Source organism: Dipteris shenzhenensis, chromosome 30 (assembly GCF_047967505.1).
Source record: "Dipteris shenzhenensis isolate YYH24624 ecotype China chromosome 30, Dip_SZ_1.0, whole genome shotgun sequence".
Classification (NCBI taxonomy): Eukaryota; Viridiplantae; Streptophyta; class Polypodiopsida; order Gleicheniales; family Dipteridaceae; genus Dipteris; species Dipteris shenzhenensis.
Window position 1 is genome coordinate 11,246,290 of NC_141625.1, and position 20,682 is coordinate 11,266,971.

Genomic DNA, 20,682 nt, shown 5'->3' on the forward strand with positions numbered 1-20,682 from the left:
TGCTTATTCATGACCTGCAGTCAGCTACACTGGTGACCATGATTCTCATGCTTCTCATCAAGCCTAATATTGAGGCTTGCTTGTCCTTCTCTTCAGGCATCATTATAGATCCCTCATGTCCAAGCACACACTTTGACATATTACACCCTTCTTGAGTCCCTATCAATGAACTTGTTCCCATGTAATTACCATACCTTTTAAGTCCATTGCACAAGTGGTAGGTCTCCAAAGCTACTAGGTTGAACGCAAATGATTCACGAATAAAGATATAGTATGGTCAAGTTTCACCATGGTACCACTCCAGCTGTCCTTGAATTAAGCATCATGAGATTAAATTTTCAGCTGTTCGTATGGGTCTGCTGACACCCCTGCTGCATAGTTTTAACGGTGTGAGTTGGACACATGAGTCTAGATTAAGCAGCTAGAAATTTTGGAATAAATTGAGATTATTCTATGATGTATCATTGCTGGACATAATTCAGTTCATCCGCTAGGTGAATTCCATCAATTATATATTTTTTGTGACACACATACGCCTCCAATGGAGGAACCTGGGACATAGACTGTTTCTTCAGTCACTTAAGGTACAATCAGTTGAAGTCCTCACAGGCACGGAGAGCTCTCTTTCGTGGGGTGAGACCCTAGGGTTCACTTAATCTCCAAAGGTCCAGGGATTGATACCACACATAGCAGCAGTTTCCTCTGGTCTTGAAGAGCATCCATCATATGCTTCTGCATCGAAGCTCTGCCAAGCTTTCACTTGCAAGGAGAGCTCTGGTGGTGTACCAGGTTCTTTTAGCTAGGGCCTAGCAGACAGCCTCTTGGTGGTGTTTTTAGATGATTGGTTTACAACCTCCTATGAGCTGGTTCAGAGAATACTTACAAGACATGGGGCTCAAGTTGGCAGACATTGATGCTTCCTAGACAGAAGGGGGACTTCGCATCATAGATTTGGAGATGCAGTGCTAATCTGTGCTCGCCCATACCCCAAGCTCAGGTTTTTTTTGCAACACGGCCTCCTCAAGAATACTCTAGGTGGAGCAGGATCTGACAGACTCTCAAAGGTTGGTATTTTTAGAGGGCCTGCTCACAGCCAAGGACTCTCCGCGACGATCCAAGTGTGACGAGGGTATGGAAGCACCGTGGCAGTTTACAGTAAGGGATGAGATAGAGAGGCTGCTGCTGGTTTGATCTCCTCCTCAAGAATATTTCAGAGGGCCTGCTCACAGCAAAGAACTCTCTGACGATCCAAGTCTGACGAGGGTGTGGAAGCACCTTGGCAGTTCACAGTAAGGGGTGAGATAGAGAGGCTGCCACTGGTTTGATCTGTGACTTCAAGGATGGGATGATAGGGTCCCGCAAGCACATTGGTTGGGCTTAGTGGGACCATGGTTGTTAAGACACTTGAGACACGTGTCTTACCTTAAGACACCTTTAGACGCTCTTGTTTTTTCTTTTCTTTTTTGTGGTGGGTAGGGTGTAACAACAAACATTGAGTTTGACTTAACCATGCCATCATTGATGGTGACTTTGGATCCAGCAATGGGAGTGACCTCATTAGGATGAATCTTGAGAGCTTTGACTCTTGAGAGTCGAAAGTTTCCTCTCAATTATATGTATTGAGATGCAGATTTCATTCATGTCACATGTGACTGACTGACTATTGCCATGATATTTATGTTTATTGATATATGATGATTGGCTTATAATATATGTAGCCTTCTAGGCTCTTGTTAAGTTGTTTATCTGGATTTTCAATATCAAGATTCAATTGTCAGTTTAAACCTTTACGATTGTGAGTCGTGACTTGCAAGCTCTTAAGTCATGACTCTTAACTTGCAAGCTCTTGAGTCGTGAGTCTTAACTTTTAAGTCTAGAGTGACAAGTCTTGACTCTTAACTACATTGTACGAGTGCATTGTTACTTCTTGCCTTGTTCAAGTGTAGCTTATTTGTACTTCTAAAATCTAGCAACTAGCAGGTTGTACACACTTGTACACATATATTAGTTAAATATTTATTATTATAACCACAATAACGTGTCTTACGTGTCTTATCTTTAAGACACTTTAGACACTCGTGTCTGAAGTGTTGTGTCTTAACGTGTCTTACAACCATGAGTGGGACATTGGACCAGGGTCTTGAAGCAGTGTTTAGGGCTTATTTAGAAGGAGAGATTCCACATCCTCTTGCATCTGTGAGGGGTCAGTCGCTTAATTGTTGACATTGATGCAGCCATCTCTGAGGCTTGGTGGCAAGGACTAGGCCCTGCCAGTGATGACCCCCGTTTATGCTGGCAGCAATGGACAAGGGTCTCTCTGAGGGTGAGAGGCCACCACTGCAGCCTCCCACTGTTATGCAGGATGTTGGATGGTGGAGCATTTGAGCCAAAGCCCCCTTTACAACAGCAGCTCCATGCTGCAGATTTGTCCTTGGAAGGTGTATTTTGGCAGAAGGTTGGAGTGTTTGGGTGGTAGGGGAAGCATTGGGTATGTACCGAATTCGCTAGCCTTGGAAGGTGCATTTTGGCAGAAGGTTGGGGTGATTGGGTGGTAGGGGAAGTGCTGGGTTCCCGAACTCAGCTAACCTTTGTATTAGTCCTTGGTAGGTGTATTTTGCATAGTTACCAGGGAACGGGAACATTCCGGAAATTCAGGTGTCGGAACGGGAACGTTCCAGGAAGGGGGAATGGTAACCGGAACGTGACGTCATACACGACACGTCATCATATGACATAAAACTATGTTAGAAAATGAAAGAAACTAAAATTTTATAGCTTTGAACTTTATATATAAGCTCTAAAATACCCATTTGAAACTTTCAAATAGTGCGAATAAACAAATAAATTGGACATTCCGGGGCTGTTCCAGTTCCGGGCCCTGGCCTGCTTCCTGGAATGGCTTTCCAGACATTCTGGGTGTTGGGACGCCGTTCCCTGGTAACTTTGGTATTTTGGCAGAAGGTTGGGGTGATTGGGTGATAGGGGAAGCGCTGGGTTTGTCCCGAACTCAGCTAGCCTTTGTTTTAGTCCTAGTGGAGCCTTTGGTTATGGGAGGGTACCCACTTTGAGAGGTGCAGTGGGATCCTGAGACTGTGACTTCCAATACACTAAGCTGCCTGACATTGCCATAGATAGTGTTGGATAGACTCTTGACGGAGCTAGTGCAATAGTGACGTGTGCCGTCTCTACATTTTCTTAGCTATGAGAAAATGAGGGGCACTCCATGTGCTGAAAACATAGGAAATACCAACATGTTGTGGTCAATGATTGCTCCAAAGCCAAGTCCAAAATCTTGAAAGGTTGTCTACTTGAACTGCTACTGCAGCTAGTGCCTGCAAGCACCAATTGATGTGGATAGTATAGGAGAAGAAGAGTATTTGCTCTGTCTAAGGGACCTACTCTGGCCAGAACCAATGTTGCTTGGCTCACGAATGCCAACTATGCTTTTAGGTTCAAGATGTAGAAAAACAGAGGGATGCTGCTTGCTAAAGGCCAACTCCGACACGACGGAGGAATTACTCCAAAATCACAAGACACATGAACTGAACACAACTCAACTTTATGTGCTTTACTTAACAGTAACAGAGGGCAACAAAGATCCGAAATGGTCGATATGGGCTAACCCCCTTGGTGTTCCCACTTGTGGATTGGAGGACAAAGGATTGATTGGGTTGCTTGTGATGCTTGGTGACACGTGGATTTGTGGCTTGCTAATCCCATAAGCAATGTTGGGATGTTGTGAGCCTTGGATATAAGTAGGAGTTCAGATTCCTCTCCCATATCCCACTGGCCCTTTCTGGGAGTGGGAGAGGGCTTGGCATGGCCATGGGCGAGGGTGTGGGGCTGTTCACGTGGTGCTCTCCTTATGGATGTGCATAACACTAGGGGAAAAACGGTGTATAATGCGTGATTGACCATGCAAAGCATATCCGATGGGCACAATACTTTGCACGCACCTCAACCTAGTTGAACTTGACTTGTGTGCAAAGTGGAGCCCTCATCCGATAAGTACTTGTTTGAATAACACACCTAGGACCGTGTTTCTTTATGGTTGTGCATGACACTAAGGCAAAAACGGTGTTATATGCTTGAACGACAATGCAAAGCATATCCGATGGGCACAATACTTTGCACACACCTTAAACTAGGTGGAATTAACTTACATGCAGAGTGGCACGCCCATCCCATAAGTACTTTTTCAAATAACACATTTAGGACCATGTTTTTTTACGGTTGTGCATGACACTAAGGCAAAAACGGTGTATAATGTGTGATTGCCTATGCAAAGCATATCCGATGGGCACAATACTTTGCATATGCCTCAACCTATGTGGTGTTGAGTTTCATGCAAAGTGACGAGCCCATACCATAAGTACTTGTTCGGATAACACACCTAGGAGTGCGTTTTTTGACGGTAGTGCATAATGCAAGGACGAAAATGGTGTATAATGCGTGATTGACAATGCAAATTATATTCGATGGGCACAATACTTTGCGCACACCTCAACCTAGGTGGTATTGACTTGTGTGCAAAGAGGTGCCCCATCTGATAAGCACTTGTTCGAATAACACACCTAGGATCGTGTTTTTTGACGGTTGTGCATAACACTAAGGCAAAAACGGTATTTTATGCTCCCTTGACCATGCAAAGCATATCCGATGGGCACAATACTTTGCATGCGCCTCAAAAGCGGTGGTATTGAGTTGCATGCAAAGTGGTACACCCATCCGATAAGCACTTGGTCGGATAACACACCTAAAAGCGTGTTTTTTAATGGTTGTGCATGACACTGAGACACAAACGGTGTTTAATGCGTGATATACCATGCAAGCATGTCCGATGGGCACAATACTTTGCATGCACTTCAACCTAGATGTTATGGAGTTGCATGCAAAGTGGCGTGTGCATCCGATAAGTACTTGATCGAATAACACTCCTAGGAGCGTGTTTTTTTACGGATGTGCTTGACACTAGGCAAAAACGGTATTTAATGCTCAATCGACCATGCAATGCATATCCGATGGGCACAATCCTTTTCCTGCACCTCAACCCAGGTGGTATTGACTTGTTTGCAAAGAGGATGATGGCAGACTATGTGTGACTGTTTGGGGTGGCCGTCACGTGCGCGACACATGGTGACAGCTGACTTAGGGCAGATTTGGACTGCTGCGAAGTGTTGCGATTCATGGCAGATTATTAAGTGCGACTATATCAGTGGTGACCGCTCCGCACTGGCGGCTGACCTCTGTATTTGGGTTGTCGTGGACTTTGATGGGTGACTTTGGTTTGTCATAGCCTCTGCGTCACCCTTTGTTTGTGGGCTGATCTTGGGTTTGATCAGCTCACCTTTCATGGTGCTTAGCCCACGGGGGGTGTTGGATATGGGCTAACCCCCTTGGTGTACCCCTAGTGGCTTGGATGACACAAGATTGATTGGGCTCCATGTGGCGGTTGGTGACACATGGATATGTGGCTTGCTAATCCCATAAGCAATGGGGCTGGGTCTCCTGGAATGCATGAAACCCCCAAGTGGGGCTCCTTATATAGGGCACAAGGCCCTCCTGCCGACTGGACTGACAAATTGGCCGGCCTGGCAGTCCGCCAGCCTATGCAATCTGTGGCTGTTCTATCCAACCGACCAGACCATTCCCTATTCCTACAGGCCTCCTTTCGCAGGCGCCTGTCTTATGGACATCCTCTCTGGAGTGCAGTCTTCTCCAAGTCCTGCGACATCCCTGACAATGGTGCTCCAGTCGCCGTCCTTGCTGTTGCTATACTGCTGACCTTGGCACAGACTCACAGCTGGCCCCTATACTGAGCTTATTGTCAGCCCAATTCTCAAAAGTCCTGATAGAAGTCAGTTTAGTTTGAAGTATTAATAATGCTCTCTAACATGATATATGTCTGCATATAGTTTGTGCAGCAATCCACACCTATCTTGGCTGTTCACGAAAATTACTGGGGATTTCTATTAAGTGCATCCACTCTCAGGATGATGTGAAGCACAAGCAGAGGGCACCCCATGCGAGAGACAGATCAGTACTTTATGCAACATGCAAGAGGTTAAGACAGAGAAGCACTTCACATTCAAATGCCATGTGTACTATGAGATCCGTGTGTGTACTTGGGTACACAGATTCAGATTATGCAGGGCATGTGGATAGTCAGGAGTGGATTTGGACCACTTTTGGATTCCTGGCCCATCCTGATCAGCAATGCGTGGCGACTTTCCTATTGGATGCCTAGTAACATAGAGACCGACACTTTTGATTACAGAGGCAACGAGACCAAGAGGGTCGACTGACTGGCCCACTGACAAGGACCTCCCTTCACTTTCCTTTTTGGTGTTTTTGGTTCTCATATGGAAAGTCATTTTTGTACTCTCCCATAGAGACATCACTCGTAAACATCAATGAAACAGAGCATTTGTAGTTATGACATGCTTTGGGCTTCTTGGTCATCCATGAGTTTGCTTGCTTGATGTTGAAGGTAAAGAGAAACATATGTGTTGAAGCACATTGTACACAATGAAGCTGCACAGTTGCACTAATGGCGAGGTATGGATATCATAGCACCGTTTGGTGGGGAATAGTAAATACTAATCGAGGTTTTCTAAGTTGACTCTGATAAAGTCACTCTACTTTTCTCCCTGTCAAGTTTGGGAAGTGATATGAGTCTCATGTGTGTATGTTAAACAATATAGAGCCATTCCAACTTTTAAATTGGGAATATCCCGACTTGATGTGAAATTTTGAAGATGCCAATACAATGGAGTAACTCAATTGAGACTGAGTTTTACATTGACTTCAGAAGAGATTATGTGTGCACCTAGTCATGGCTATTGTAATGATAGAAGGGCTGTGGTGTGTTAATGGGACCCCTTATAATGGTCCTTGGGATCTTTATGTGAAAAGAATTGGATGACCTTAAAGCCAAAGCATGTGCCTTTAGTACCTCGTTCTATTTCACATATGAGATAAGGTAATGCCTTAGTTAACGTTGCAATAACTATTCAACACTGGAGACAAGTTTGAAGCCTCCAGATAATGCATATGTACAAGAAAATTGTATTTGGCAAAAGTTCCATCCTTTGGACATTGGATATTCTATATGCATATCTGTTAAAAGCACTGATGTTATGACTGTTTAACACCTTACAGGTGTGGGTTTGCACAAGGGCAAGAAGCTTATGAAGCAGCAGCAGAGGACCTTTTCTCTGCATTTGATGTCTTAGAAGGGCATCTTTCTTCTTCTCGATATCTGTGTGGTGACCATGTTACTCTTGCAGACATTCGGTTGTTCACGACCCTCTATAGGTTCGATGCTGTTTATCATGTCCTTTTCAAGTGCTCAAAGCGCAAGCTATCTGAGTATCCTAACCTTTATGGATATTTGCAAGATTTGTATCAGGTATGTACAGATTATAGTCTCTTTTTCCCCTGTGCCGACTTACAATTCCCTGTTTTGTTTGTTTTATCTTTCATGACATCTGGTTCATCACTCTTTGTACCCTCCAACAACTCATGGTGTGGATCTTGATTTATGCAATTCGTTGTCTAGACTTGGACTTGGCCTAAATACAAGATAGGGAACCATTGTCTCCCTTTAAAATCCTTAGGCCTGCTCGAATGCAGTGGTTTGTATTATCTTCTCTAGAATTTGTTGTCCGCACTACTCCACATACTCCATTTCGTATAGAACTTCAATAAATTAAATGAAATCAACCAATCAATTTGTTGAGCACCCGATGAGTATAAATCTGAAGGGCATGCTATAATGCTCAATTTGGATAGCTTCACCTCTAGTTGAAGCATATACAGGCTTTGGATCTACGACAAAGGTTCCTAATTTGCTTCATAAGATTTTTCTGCACCATGCTACTAATTCCATGGAGATTTTGCAATGTGAACTTGCCTTTTGTCTATTTTCAAGGGTCTTTGTGCTTGTCTTGCAAACCTCTATTCAGTCATGTAATAAATCCATATTTGCAAATACTGTTTTAGCTACTGAAGGAAAGAATAGGATGCTGTTTGCAAACCCTTGGTAATCCCGTCTGTATGCTTAGGTGTTTTGTTTGTCTTAAAGGATAAGTACAGTCCACAATAATGTGGTGGCAAGACAACCTATGCCCTTGCACTTCTTTCTTCCTCATAAGCTGGAAGATAGATGACAAAGGCCTTGGTAATGCAGCAAGAAGAGAGAGAGAGAGATGATATGATATGATATTATGAAGACCCAAAAAGATCTATGGGACAGTAGAATTAGCATCAATGATTACAAGTTGCAGTTCTATGCACAGCTGGCAAAGACCTAATTCTAAGTGTTTGTGGCACTTGTCTGGCCAATGTTCGTGCCGTGTCTAAGATGTTGCAGTATTCCAAAACTTGAGAGAGAGAGAGAGAGAGAGAGAGAGAGAGAGAGAGAGATTTGTATTGCCGTCTTTGGGAGGCCTCGCGGGCCTATGAGACAAACTACAATATCAAAGTGGCACATGCTCATACAAGCGGCTATGGGTTAAGGCAGAGGGTTCACTAAGACCCTTTGCTAAGTACTATACTAAACTAAGCTCATAAGTACAAACACAAACTCAAAGTCCAAAACTAGGAGCTGATAGCTAGACTCAATCTTGAAATTGGAGTCAGAAGACATAGCCAGGTGCCATGGTGGCTCTCCTGTGAGTTGTGAAAAGATCTCATTTCTGTGTCTATCTGGTCGTCTGGCATTGTGGCTGGGGCTGTGGTCTCCTTGCTCTTTGTATCTGGTGGGACATATCGATAGTGACGCCTTTGGTCGGGCGGTGGGCCGCACCTCTGGTCCGTTGCTGCATCGTGTGTGGCTCCTGCGTCTCAGGCTGCATCCCTCCTCATCATCGTCTCAGCTCACCGATCCATATTACTCTCATGTCGTCGATCTCCTCCTCGTCTACCATGACATGCCTAGGAGTAGACTCCAATGCGTAGTCATCTGTTGTGTGTCGCTGAGCTCGATCTACCCCTATTCCCTGATGCACTGCCCTCTCTTGCTCTCTAATCTGACACTTAAGGATCTCTCTTATGTCGTCTCATCTCCATCAGATAGAGGCTAACACAGACCTGGTCTTGGAAATCAATCAATCATGGGAGAGAGGCATGAAACCATGTCCCCCCTGGAAGAGGAAGTGATAACGTCCTCGGATCTCATAGTAAATCGACAGGGACATAGGAAATGCTCCTCCATCTCCGTCTCTCCCAGAGTGAATAGTCTACAAATCTGTTGCTCCCTACATGTACCTGCGGCTCTCCTTGTCTCGCTCCTCAGCTCATGGGATGAGACCCGTATCTATCCGGTGGCAATCCCGAGGGCATGCGAGACTTGCTTGTCCTTCAGATACTGGGTTCTAATGATCACTCCATCCTCTAACAGTCTCAAGAAATGGTCGCGGTAGAATCGGGTCTTGGTGGGGGTCCATGACGTATAGAGCTGGAGTAGGTCCAACTGTGTAATACGGTTGATCTCATCTCATGGGACCAAGGGATCAGGAGCATCCAAGCTGTACTGAAAGGGGAGACGATCCATCTGAATGTCCTATTTGTCAAACCATCTGGAAATGCGTGCATACCAGGCCATGCGAACCTCACTCTCAGCTAGTCATATAGATGAGTCCAGTGCCACCCTCGGTAGCCTCCTTTAGGTAAGGCCCAGACCCTATGAAGATAAGTAACCAGATGGCATCAATCTCGAGCAGTGTCATGGCAAACTTTGCTTGTATGATCTAGTGGGGGCCTGAAGGCTTACTCCGAATAATCCTGTATCCCATAGTCACCTGCAACCTCTCGAAATGTCGCTACTCGGTTGCTTTCAGGTCACACCCCTAGAAAGGTGCTATGTACATGATTGTCAACCTCATTAGCGTGTCAAATACCCATCCATTCATCGGGTGGTCCTGGAAAAGTGCCTAGAAGCATTGCGGCTTTAGTCGAGCTAGAGCTCGCCCTCATGTAAGTCATGCCTTAGGTGCATAGGTCATCGTGAAAGACTGGCCCCGTAAAGACTACCCCTAAGTAGGTGTAGGTGTGTATGATCTCCACTGGCTCTCCTCGGTAGGTGAAGCTATGTCGACAAAGTGCTGGCCGTGAGTGTGTTAAAAATCATAACCTTGGTCTTACCAAGGTTAATTGTCAAGTCTCTCTCTCTAGAAAACACCTTTAGGGCATCCTAGGTGTCTCTGTAAGCTTGCTACTGAGGAGGATAGAAGGACTATGTCATCTGCATACAATAATACATGTATCATCTGGGCTAGCTGTGATCCCTCACCTCTCAGGCAGTCAATGAATGTCGTGATCTCATCAATATATAGCCCAAATAGCGTCAGTGAGAGGGGGCATCTCTACTTCACCCCTATTGTGCTCTCGACTTAGTTGGACATGCCTCGAGGGGTGCATACTCTCCCTCTGATTGACTCATACATACCATCACCCCCCAAATGTCGACATTTGGAATCTGCATCTCCTGTCAAAGGCCTTCCGAACGTCTACAAAGCAGGCACATACTTTTTGGGCCCTCAATCTCGCCTCCTCAGTGAACTGCCCACATAGAGTGAAGATATGATTAAGAGTGGAATGCTCCTAAAACCTACCTGTCCCAGTACTCGCTGCCCGTGTGTCTTTGTGTAGGCATAGATCTAGGCCAGTGTGTGAAGTGTGGTAGCTCCCAGTATCCATGGGATCTCCTGCTTTGTGTATCAGCACAATGGTAGTGGTACTCCAAGCGGTGAACATTTGTGCTAGGATCGGGGCCAAGATCTCGTGTCCATGTGCAAAGTGGTTAGTCCATAGCCCAACATGGTCTTGGGCTCTCTAGTTGTGGAGCCAGCATAATGCAGCTCTCACATGTTGTGGGGTGAAAAGAATGCAAGCGGTGGGCTTGGGGAGAGCGGACATATCGGGTGGTGCTTGAGCTGGGACATCAAAGAGGGATGGCGCATAGGTGTGCCACACATCTGGATTTGTGATGGTTGTAGGTAGCTTCCCCTTGGATAGGAGCCCCCATACAAAGGTGGGATCACCTTCACAAAAAAGATTGGATCACCTCATCCATCCTATGTGAAAGGAATGGCCGCCTCTTAAGCCACGTCAGACGTCGTGAAATCCAATGTGCCTCAGATCTCATCAAGTGTCCCAAAGCCTACTCCCGTATGAGATAGGATCTTATCTCCTGGCACTCATCGTCAAACCATGGGTTCTGTGGAATCTTCCCATTTGAGGAGCGAGCTGTAGACTTGGTCGTGAGAAGGGCTGATTCCCAGGTGTATGTCGTGGCCATGGGTAGTCCTCTCTCAGGATTCTCATGCATCTCAACGTAGAACATCAGCTCTCTGTTCGTGTAAGTCTCCGAGATGTCCCCTGGGTCTGACCATAGGGTGGCATTGCAATTCGCTATCTTCAATCCATGTCCCCTCACCCCATGGCCTATGCACCATCATGTGCTGTCCCCATCTCCTCTTTCGGTCCATTCTTGGATTATGACTTTTCCATCTCTATAGACAGCCCACTTTTCTTCTTCTCTGGCTGCCATGACACGTATCATACCCTTTCTTCGGTGCTCCTGTTGCAATAGTGTAAGATCATGATCCAGATATGTTCTGGTTCCCTTCAGCGTGGCTCTCATACTCATGAAAGTGGATCTATCCATGTAGTCCTGAATTGCATTATGGCATCGTGGGTGCATCATCCTTTCCCACTCGCCACGCAGCCTCATAGGTGAGGTTGACCCTAGCTTGGTCTTGAGTGCCTTTGTGTCCGCCATTGAGGTGCCACCCGCCTCTTACCAAACATGTTAAGGGCTTTGTTGCTCCGTCTTTTATCCTCCTCTAAGGCATCGGAGATAAAGGCCTTCTTCGGGGCTGAAGCACCTTTCTTAACCGCTTCTTTCGATTTTAGAATTTTCTCTTTTCCCTCTATTATATTGTTATGTGAACTCTCCATGTTTGCCCTGCATATTGGCTTGATAGCAGCCATCTCCTTTGTTATGCTCTAGCCGAGATAGCATGACCTCGGAAAGATCGGTGGGCATTTTCTCTTAGATGACCGACTTTTGTAATATTTTATGTGCGTAAATAAAATGGTCTGCCAAGGTCCTAGGTGAGGGTGTATTGGCATCGACTAGGTGGTTCTGAGTGCTAAGGCCTAGGTGCACCTAAATGTGTAAAAATGCCAAGGGGCAAATGTTTTAATTGTGTCCCAAGAGAGGGGTAAATGAAGCTAAAGGTCTAGAATGATGACATGTGGCAGAAGGAACCATCTAGGGAACTGAGGGCTTGTGGATATGCATGAAAAGAAATTGAATTACGTATCTTTTGAACATGGGATCCACGAGATAGGCTGGGAGGATATTTGGGATGCCAGCGCCTGTGATTTGTCTTACCCTCGATTGACGAAACGAAAAGAGAGACATGTGACTTTGTATTGTCCGTAATTCGACGGAACATCGATGGAACAATGAAAGAAAAAAAAAAGGAGTTTAACATTTGGTATCAATTTGCCTTGCCTATGATCCGACGAGAAACAAGACATATTAGAAAAAGTTCGTTTCATTTGGTATCAGGGCTTCAGGCTGGACGAGGAGTAGCATATGAAGGAAGCGCAGGGTGGCACGGACGGCCATCGAAAGACCAGAGCGCAGGCACGGGATGCGTGACTGTTCGTGGGCTTAACGAAGTGGTCTGATCGATGCTGGCCTAAACGCTCTGTTCGCTTCCATGTGGGGCTTTGAAGTTACGGGGAGGCCTTCGACGCGACATGTGGAGTTGGGTGAAAAATATGCGAAACAGAGGCTATACGTGGCGATGGGCGACGCACGGGGTTGGGAGCCTGTGAAAATAGCGGTAGGCTGACGATGGACGGCTCTGTGGCCTTGCAGCTTGAGTTCTAAAGAGGCTGCGGTTAGCCTTGATGCGAGTAAGCAGGTGAAGCCGGTTGAGGGATCAGCAAAGACAAGTACCACCGTTAGGGTGAAAAGGAAAGTAACTCCAATGGCAGCCCAGGCTTGGTCAAAGTCCTCGTTGACCCCTGAGCAAAAAGAGAAAGCTAGAAAAGAAGGATTGTGCTTTGGCTACCTTCAGCGACATCAGTGGAAAGATTGTCCACTAAACAAAGACTGTCGCACGGCCAATATGATAATATCTGAATGCGACACAGAAATGCAAGAGAGTCCCAATGCGGAACATATGCAGATGCAATTGGCGGGACCTTCTCAGAGGTTAGTACCTGTGTTGTTAAGTGTGTTTGTTACTAAGTTAATAAGCGGTGCACCTGATAATATCCTTTCAAAGCCCGCAGCAACGGGGTATACAGTTTTCGATGAGCCCGAGTTGATTAAAATGAAAGGGCAAGTAGCCAATCATGATGTGATTGTGTTGTTCGACTCAGCGTCAACGCACAATGTAATTAACTCGAAGCTTATTAAGAGGCTCAAGTTGAAAACTAGTCCGTCTGACTATGCTTATACGGTGAGGATGGCGGACGGAAGTTCAACTGAAGTATGGGACTAAAGGGTTACCCAGTTGGAACTTCAAATTCAGGACTATGTTGAGAAGCTGGACTTTGAGTTGACCAGGCTAGCTCACGCAGATATAGCCCTAGGTATGGCTTGGCATTTTTGGAAAAATCCAGCCATTGATTGGAAAAAGCATATTTACTAGTTCAAGATGAACGGGGTAGAATATGTTCTGCGAGGTGAAAAGGATTTACCTCGAGGACCATTGATTTCAGCCATGGAAATTCGGAAGACTCCGAAAGAGTTTCTGTGTCTGTGTATAGCATCGGTAGAGTCGATTGATGATGCGTCGACTAGCACTGAGGCTATCCAAGATGGAAAAATGGCCGAGTTGGCTAAAGAGATATCGGAGAAGTTCTCTGATTGTTTTAGGGATGAGTTACCTTATGGGTTACCTCCAGAGCGGAATGTTCAACATAAAATTGAGCTTATCTCGGGGGCAGAACCTGTAAATAGACCTCCCTATAGATTAAGTTTTACAGAAGAAGCTGAGGTGCGAAGACAACTGGAAGAATACCTCAAGCTGGGGCAGATTTAACCAAGTTTTTCACCTTTTGCTTCGCCAGTGATATTAAAGAGGAAGAAAGATGATACTTTTCGCCTCTGTATAGATTACAGAGCATTGAATAATGTCACTATTAAGCACATGTATCCGATGGCTCGGATCGATGATTTGCTAGATGCATTACATGGGGCCGTAATTTTCAGTAAGATAGATCTTAAGTGTGGCTACCATCAGATCCGCATTAGAGCCGAGGATGTGCATAAAACTGCTTTTAGAAGCAGGTTTGGTCATTATGAGTTTTTGGTAATGCCCTTTGGACTTACCAATGCTCCAGCTACATTTGTCATGCTTATGAACGATTTACTATGTCCGTATATCGGAAAGTTTGTAGTACATTTTATTGACGATATTCTGGTATTCAGTAAAAGTATTACTGAGCATCGTGAACACTTAAGAATAGTGTTCAGTACTTTGAGGAAAGCCAATCTTTATGTAAATAAGAAGAAAACTATACTGTATATGGTTAGACTTGAATACTTAGGATTCATAATTACTCTAGAGGGGGTAGAAATGGATCCAAAGAAAGTGGCTGCGATACTGACTTGGCCAATCCCTAAGAGTCTGACCGCTTTGCGATCATTCTTGGGATTTGTCCAATTTTATCGAAGGCATATCAAAGGATATTCCGAAATAGTATTGCCATTGACTGATCTGACCTCAGATAAAGTACCTTTTATATGGGGACAGAATCAACAAGAAAGTTTTAACACCATAAAACAAGCTGTGGTCACGGGACCGGTGTTAAAAATAGTTGATCCCTAAAAACTGTTGTTCCTGGAAACCGATGCAAGTGGCATTGTGGTAGGAGCAGTTCTCCTTCAAGAGGGAAGGCCAGTAGCCTTTGAAAGCAAGAAGCTTTCTCCCTCTCAAAGAAATTGGCCAACTCATGAATTAGAGTTGTATGCTGTTGTCCATGCTTTGAAAACATGGCGACATTATTTGTATGGATCAGAGTTTTATGTGGATGTTGATCATGATATTCTGAAACATTTTTGTAAACAACCTGACTTGAGAGACCGCCAAGCTAGGTGGTCAGAACTCATGCAGGAGTTTAATTTGACGATTCGGTACCGAAGAGGAAAAGATAATAAAGTTGCTGATGCGTTGTCACGCATTATGCATAACATGAGTTTCATGGTATTAGAGAGTGCTCTAATGGCCGAGATTAGAGAAACTCAAAAGATAGACGAGGGGAAAACGAAAAGGATGACCTGGCATCCAGAAAAGGCCATTATATGAAAGACATGCCATAAGGGATGGTATGCTGAAAAGAAATGGCAAGGTAGTAGTACCTAATCAGAATGATCTCAGGCAGAGAGTCATTCGACAGTGCCATGATAGCCCATGTGCGGGACATCTGAGAGTCGAGAAGACATATGATCTCGTGAAGCGAGATTTCTTTTGGCCAAAGATGAAAAAGCATATTCATGAATATGTGACACGTTGTTTTTCGTGTCAGGTAAGTAAGGCAGAATGGGTGAAGCCACCCGGCCTTTTACAGCCCTTGGGGATACCACTAAGTAAGTGGGAGAGCATTTCCATGGAATTTATTGTAGGGCTGCCTACGACACAAGGTGGATATGATTCTATCCTTGTGGTGGTTGATCGTCTCACCAAGATGGCTTACTTCATTCCAACTAGAGAATCTGTAAGTGCCCCGCAAGTGGCGGATTTGTTTAGACATATATTTCGTCTGCATGGATTACCCAAATCCATAGTGTCAGACAGAGATGTCAAATTTACCGGTCATTTTTGGACTGCGGTATTTGAGACACTAAGGACTGAGAATGAGTAGTGGGGATCATTTAGAAACGAATGGTCAGACGGAAAGAATCAACCAAATTTTAGAGGATATGCTTAGAGCATATGTGTCATTGAGGCAACATACATGGGACAAGTGGTTGCCATTGTTGGAGTTTGCCTACAATGATAGAAAACATTCCTCTACAGGGTTCAGTCCGTTTGAGCTGAACTATGGTTATAGACCAGCGAATCCGCCTATAGTTGGAGTACCTCAGAAAGTGCCTAGTGCCGCGAACTTTGTGGTTCAGATGCGGGAGATGCTAGCACTTGCGAGAGCTAACATCTGCCAAGCTATGGATAGAGCTAAGGCGTATGCGAAAGAAAACCGATCCGTTAGAGAATTTAAGGAAGGAGAAAAAGTTTTTCTCAGAGTTCCTTCGCACTCTAAGTCTTTGACTGCAGGAGAGTGTGCTAAGTTATCACCTCGATATTGTGGGCCATGGTTAATTCTAAAAAGAATAGGCAAGGTAGCCTATAAATTAGAATTACCACAGGGGTGTAAGGTGCACCCAGTGTTTCATGTTTCTCGTTTAAAGAAATTTTTGCATACAGGTGACTCACTAATCGAAGGTGTGGTTTTGTTTCAGAAGATAGAGGATAATGCAAGACACAAACCAACAAGAATCCTAGACCGAGGAACAATGTAAGTGCGCAATCGGAAGATACCTACGGTGTTGGTTGCATGGCATGGTCTACCTCTATCGGAAGCTACCTGGGAATCCGTATACCAGTTACGGAGAGTGTTCCCAGATTTCATCATCGAGGACGTTGATGCTTGAAGAGGGAAGGAATGTTATGCTCTAGCCGAGATGGCATGACCTCGGAAAGATCGGTGGGCATTTTCTCTTAGATGACCGACTTTTGTAATATTTTATGTGCGTAAATAAAATGGTCAAGGGAAGTAACTGCCAAGGTCCTAGCTGAGGGTGTATTGGCATCGACTAGGTGGTTCTGAGTGCTAAGGCCTAGGTGCACCTAAATGTGTAAAAATGCCAAGGGGCAAATGTTTTAATTGTGCCCCAAGAGAGGGGTAAATGAAGCTAAAGGTCTAGAATGATGACATGTGGCAGAAGGAACCATCTAGGGAACTGAGGGCTTGTGGATATGCATGAAAAGAAATTGAATTACGTATCTTTTGAACATGGGATCCACGAGATAGGCTGGGAGGATATTTGGGATGCCAGCGCCTGTGATTTGTCTTACCCTCGATTGACGAAACGAAAGAGAGACATGTGACTTTGTATTGTCCGTAATTCGACGGAACAGTGAAAGAAAAAAAAAAGGAGTTTAACATTTGGTATCAATTTGCCTTGCCTATGATCCGACGAGAAACAAGACAGATTAGAAAAAGGTCGTTTCATCCTTTCTAAAGTTTTCATTTACGGATCTGAGCTCTTCCCATGCTTTGCTTGTTTTCTTTTCCTCTTACGGCTAGAGGGATTTGACATGCTCTTTAATGATATTCATCTCTTCATTTAAAGGTTTCTGGAATTTCTCTTCTTCCCTATGTGTGCACGCTTTCAAGGCTTCATTCTCGATGGCAATTTGTCCCTCTAACTCCTTCATGAGTGAGGCATGGTAGCTGGTGTTTTCCTCAATTATTCGTGCAATATCCTCTTGCATTTGGTTTAACTGAGTTTTCCATTCTGTTTACATCTCCTATTTCCACTTGTTCAAGTCTTTTTGCATATGATTCCTTGGTGTATGCATAATCTCATCTCCCTTGTTTTCCCCTCTACTGACTCAATTTCTGCATCTTGCATTTTGAAAATGTCCTTAATTGCAGATATACATGCTTTGACATTTGCATCATCAACCTTCTGTGTATTGGCCCCAATGAGACTATATTTTTGTTGCTTTCCCCCTCGTGTTTTCTTGTCTGGTGAGCTGTCCATCTTGAAACTTTGAATCTAAACTGAATCTGGATACATTGTACTTACATGTGCTCTGGCTGGTCCTTGGGGATTTCCAACAATATCTGGTGGCTGCTTGCTGATGTGCAATGCTCCAGAAGTGTCTTGGTGTTCTTTGCTGATCCTTTTCTTGTTGTTTGCAGGTACGGGGTCCCTTGAGGGAAGATCGCCCAAGCAATGTGAGCCGCGAGATTGGTCCTTGGGGCAGGGCAGGCAGTACAAGGGGTCTGAGGCAGGGGGCTAAAGGATTCCCAGAGGGAGGTGGGGGGCTTAAGGAGCCCTAGAGGGAGGCAGAGGGCATGTGCAGGTAGTGATCTCTGTAGAAGTACCAAAAGCTCATTGTGTGCTAGCCAGGTCTTGTTCATCTAGACCTGGTAGAGTGCTGATGTGGCAATCAGTCGGTTGCTTGATAATGTGGACCACCTCTATGGCAATCCGCACTGATGTGGCAGCTTGTAGGGCTGCCCACGTGCCTAGTGCTGCCAGCGTTGATGTGGCAACTTGCATTGTATGCCAAAATTGGTACATTATGGCAGCCAAAGGTTGTGCCTCTCCTTGTCAAACATCTGGGTGCCAAATCAAAGGCTGCCACTAGATCTCCTCTTTGCATTAGGAATTGATCTGAATGAGGTTGGTGAAGAATACTCCCACACCCTCATCAGGCTTCCCATCTATGGTGACCCCTTCTCCGTGAAAAGGGCCGTTGTGAAGATCCAATGGTGTGATTGCTACCACTGTCCTCCTGTGCAAGGGTGTGCTCTGGAAGCCCTTGCTTCTCTTTGCACTAGGGACTGGTCTGGATAGGTGTCAATCTCGATGCCCCACATGTTCATCAGGCTCCTCGTCAATGGCAACCCCTTCCCTATTAAAGGGGCCTTTGTGAAGATCCAGTAGTGTATACTGCCATCGTTCGCTCTCTCTCTCTCTCTCTCTCTCTCTCTCTCTCAGGGGTGTTCTCCAGAAGCCCCTGTTGGAGAAGAAGCTTCCAATTCTCTGAGCCTAGGTGAGCTCTCTAACACTGACCTTGCTCAGGAGGACTCGACTTTACATCTTTATACCAGCAAGGGCCTTCTTGCCAATGATATCTTGGCAGAGATGCATTGCCTCTAGTACCAGGGCAATCTCTGAGCTGAAATATCCAATTCCACCTGCCATCCCATTGTGGACTCTGAGAAAACAGGGAAGCCATGACACTCCTTGAGGAAACTAGTCCTCCTGGCAGATACTGCCCTGGAAGAACCCTGCATGCTCACCCAAATGCATCATATTGTGTACAGTATCTGTCCAATTTTAGCCAATGTGTGTGAAAGGCAGACCAATTATCCCAAGGATTGACAAATAGACAGCTAGAAATTGCAGTAAGATGCTGCCACATACATGAGTAGTAGTGTAGGGGCAGGACTAAGGGATGTAGAAGGGGCAGAAGGGAGTAGGGAGGCAGAGAGGGAAATCAAAAACCCATGCATGAAATGAGGGGGGAGGAAGCGCAAGGAAGTAGAAAAGCAAGTTACAGGCAGGAAGGGAGGGGGCAGGCAGAAAGAGTAAGACACGGTGGGCTTGACAGGGCAGGGAGAGGTAATGAGATGAAAGAAAGGGATATGCATGATGAGCAGGGAGAGACGAGTTGAAAGAGGGAAGCAATGCACTGAAGCTGCAAATGGGGAGAGCAGGGATTGAGGGTTTAGAGCAACGATCTTGAGTGAGGAAAGAGAGGGTTGAGGACTGAGGCTGAGAAAGGGAGGGTGTTAAGCTGCTTCTACTTATCGTCGCTGCTCATGCGATAACTCTAATGTTACGCTACTTCTACTGCTCTCCCTTCGTTAGTATTTGTCACGGGCGATGGCTTTCTTTTTTTTCCTCCTAGCCAACTCTTAGGGACCTGATGCGTGATCTTTCGTGATATCCATCGTTAATTCCTTCATCCTTATCCCTGAGACCCACAATTCCCTAGATAGTTCCTGGCCACATGTCTTCATTTTAGGCCCCTACTTAGATGCATCCTTTTTCACCCCTCTCTTGGAGTTCCTTTAAAAAACAATTGCCCCTTGGCAATTTGCACATTTAGATGCACCTAGGCCCTAGCCCTATTAGAACTACCTAGTCAATGCCATTACGCCCTCACCTAGGACCTTGGCAGTTACTTCTCTTGACCATTTAATTACGCACATTAACTATTACAAAAGTTGGTCATCTAAGAGAAAATGCCCACCGATCTATCCGAGGTCATGCTATCTCGGCTAGAGCATAACATTCCTTCCCTCTTCAAGCATCAGCGTCCTCGATGATGAAATCTGGGAACGCTCTCCGTAACTGGTATACGGATTCCCAGGTAGCTTCCGATAGAGGCTGACCATGCCATGCAACCAACACCGTGGGTATCTTCCGATTTCGTATCTGCATTGTTCCTCGGTCCAGGATTCTTGTTGGTTGGCGCTTTGCAATATCCTCTATCTCCTGAAACAAAACCACACCTTCAATTAGTGAGTCACCTGTATGCAAAAATTTCTTTAAGCGCGAAACATGAAAAACCGGGTGCACCTTACACCCCGGTGGCAATTCTAATTTATAGGCTACACTGCCTATTCTCTTTAGAATCAACCACGGCCCACAGTATCGAGGTGATAACTTAGCACACTCTCCTGAAGTCAACGACTTCGAGTGCGAAGGAATTCTGAGAAAAACTTTTTCTCCTTCTTCAAATACTCTTATAGACCGATTTTCATCCGCATACACCTTGGCTCTATCCATAGCCTGGCGGATATTAGCTCTCGCAAGTGCTAGCATCTCCCGCATCTGAGCTACAAAGTTCGCGGCACTAGGCACTTTCTGAGGTACTCCAACTATAGTTGGATTGGCCGGTCTATAAC

The 20,682-nt window shown here is 45.2% G+C and overlaps 1 protein-coding gene across 2 annotated transcripts in view; it reads left to right on the top strand.

Moving 5' to 3' along the window:
- The window catches only part of LOC147881714 (Glutathione S-transferase family protein), a 29,267-nt gene that overhangs the window by 1,596 nt on the left and 6,989 nt on the right, over positions 1 to 20,682 (top strand). For both annotated transcript variants that reach the window (XM_087401680.1, XM_087401681.1), the window contains exon 2: positions 7,162 to 7,411. In XM_087401680.1, the coding sequence (XP_087257806.1) occupies positions 7,162 to 7,411 (250 nt within the window). The remainder of the gene's footprint in view (positions 1 to 7,161; positions 7,412 to 20,682) is intronic.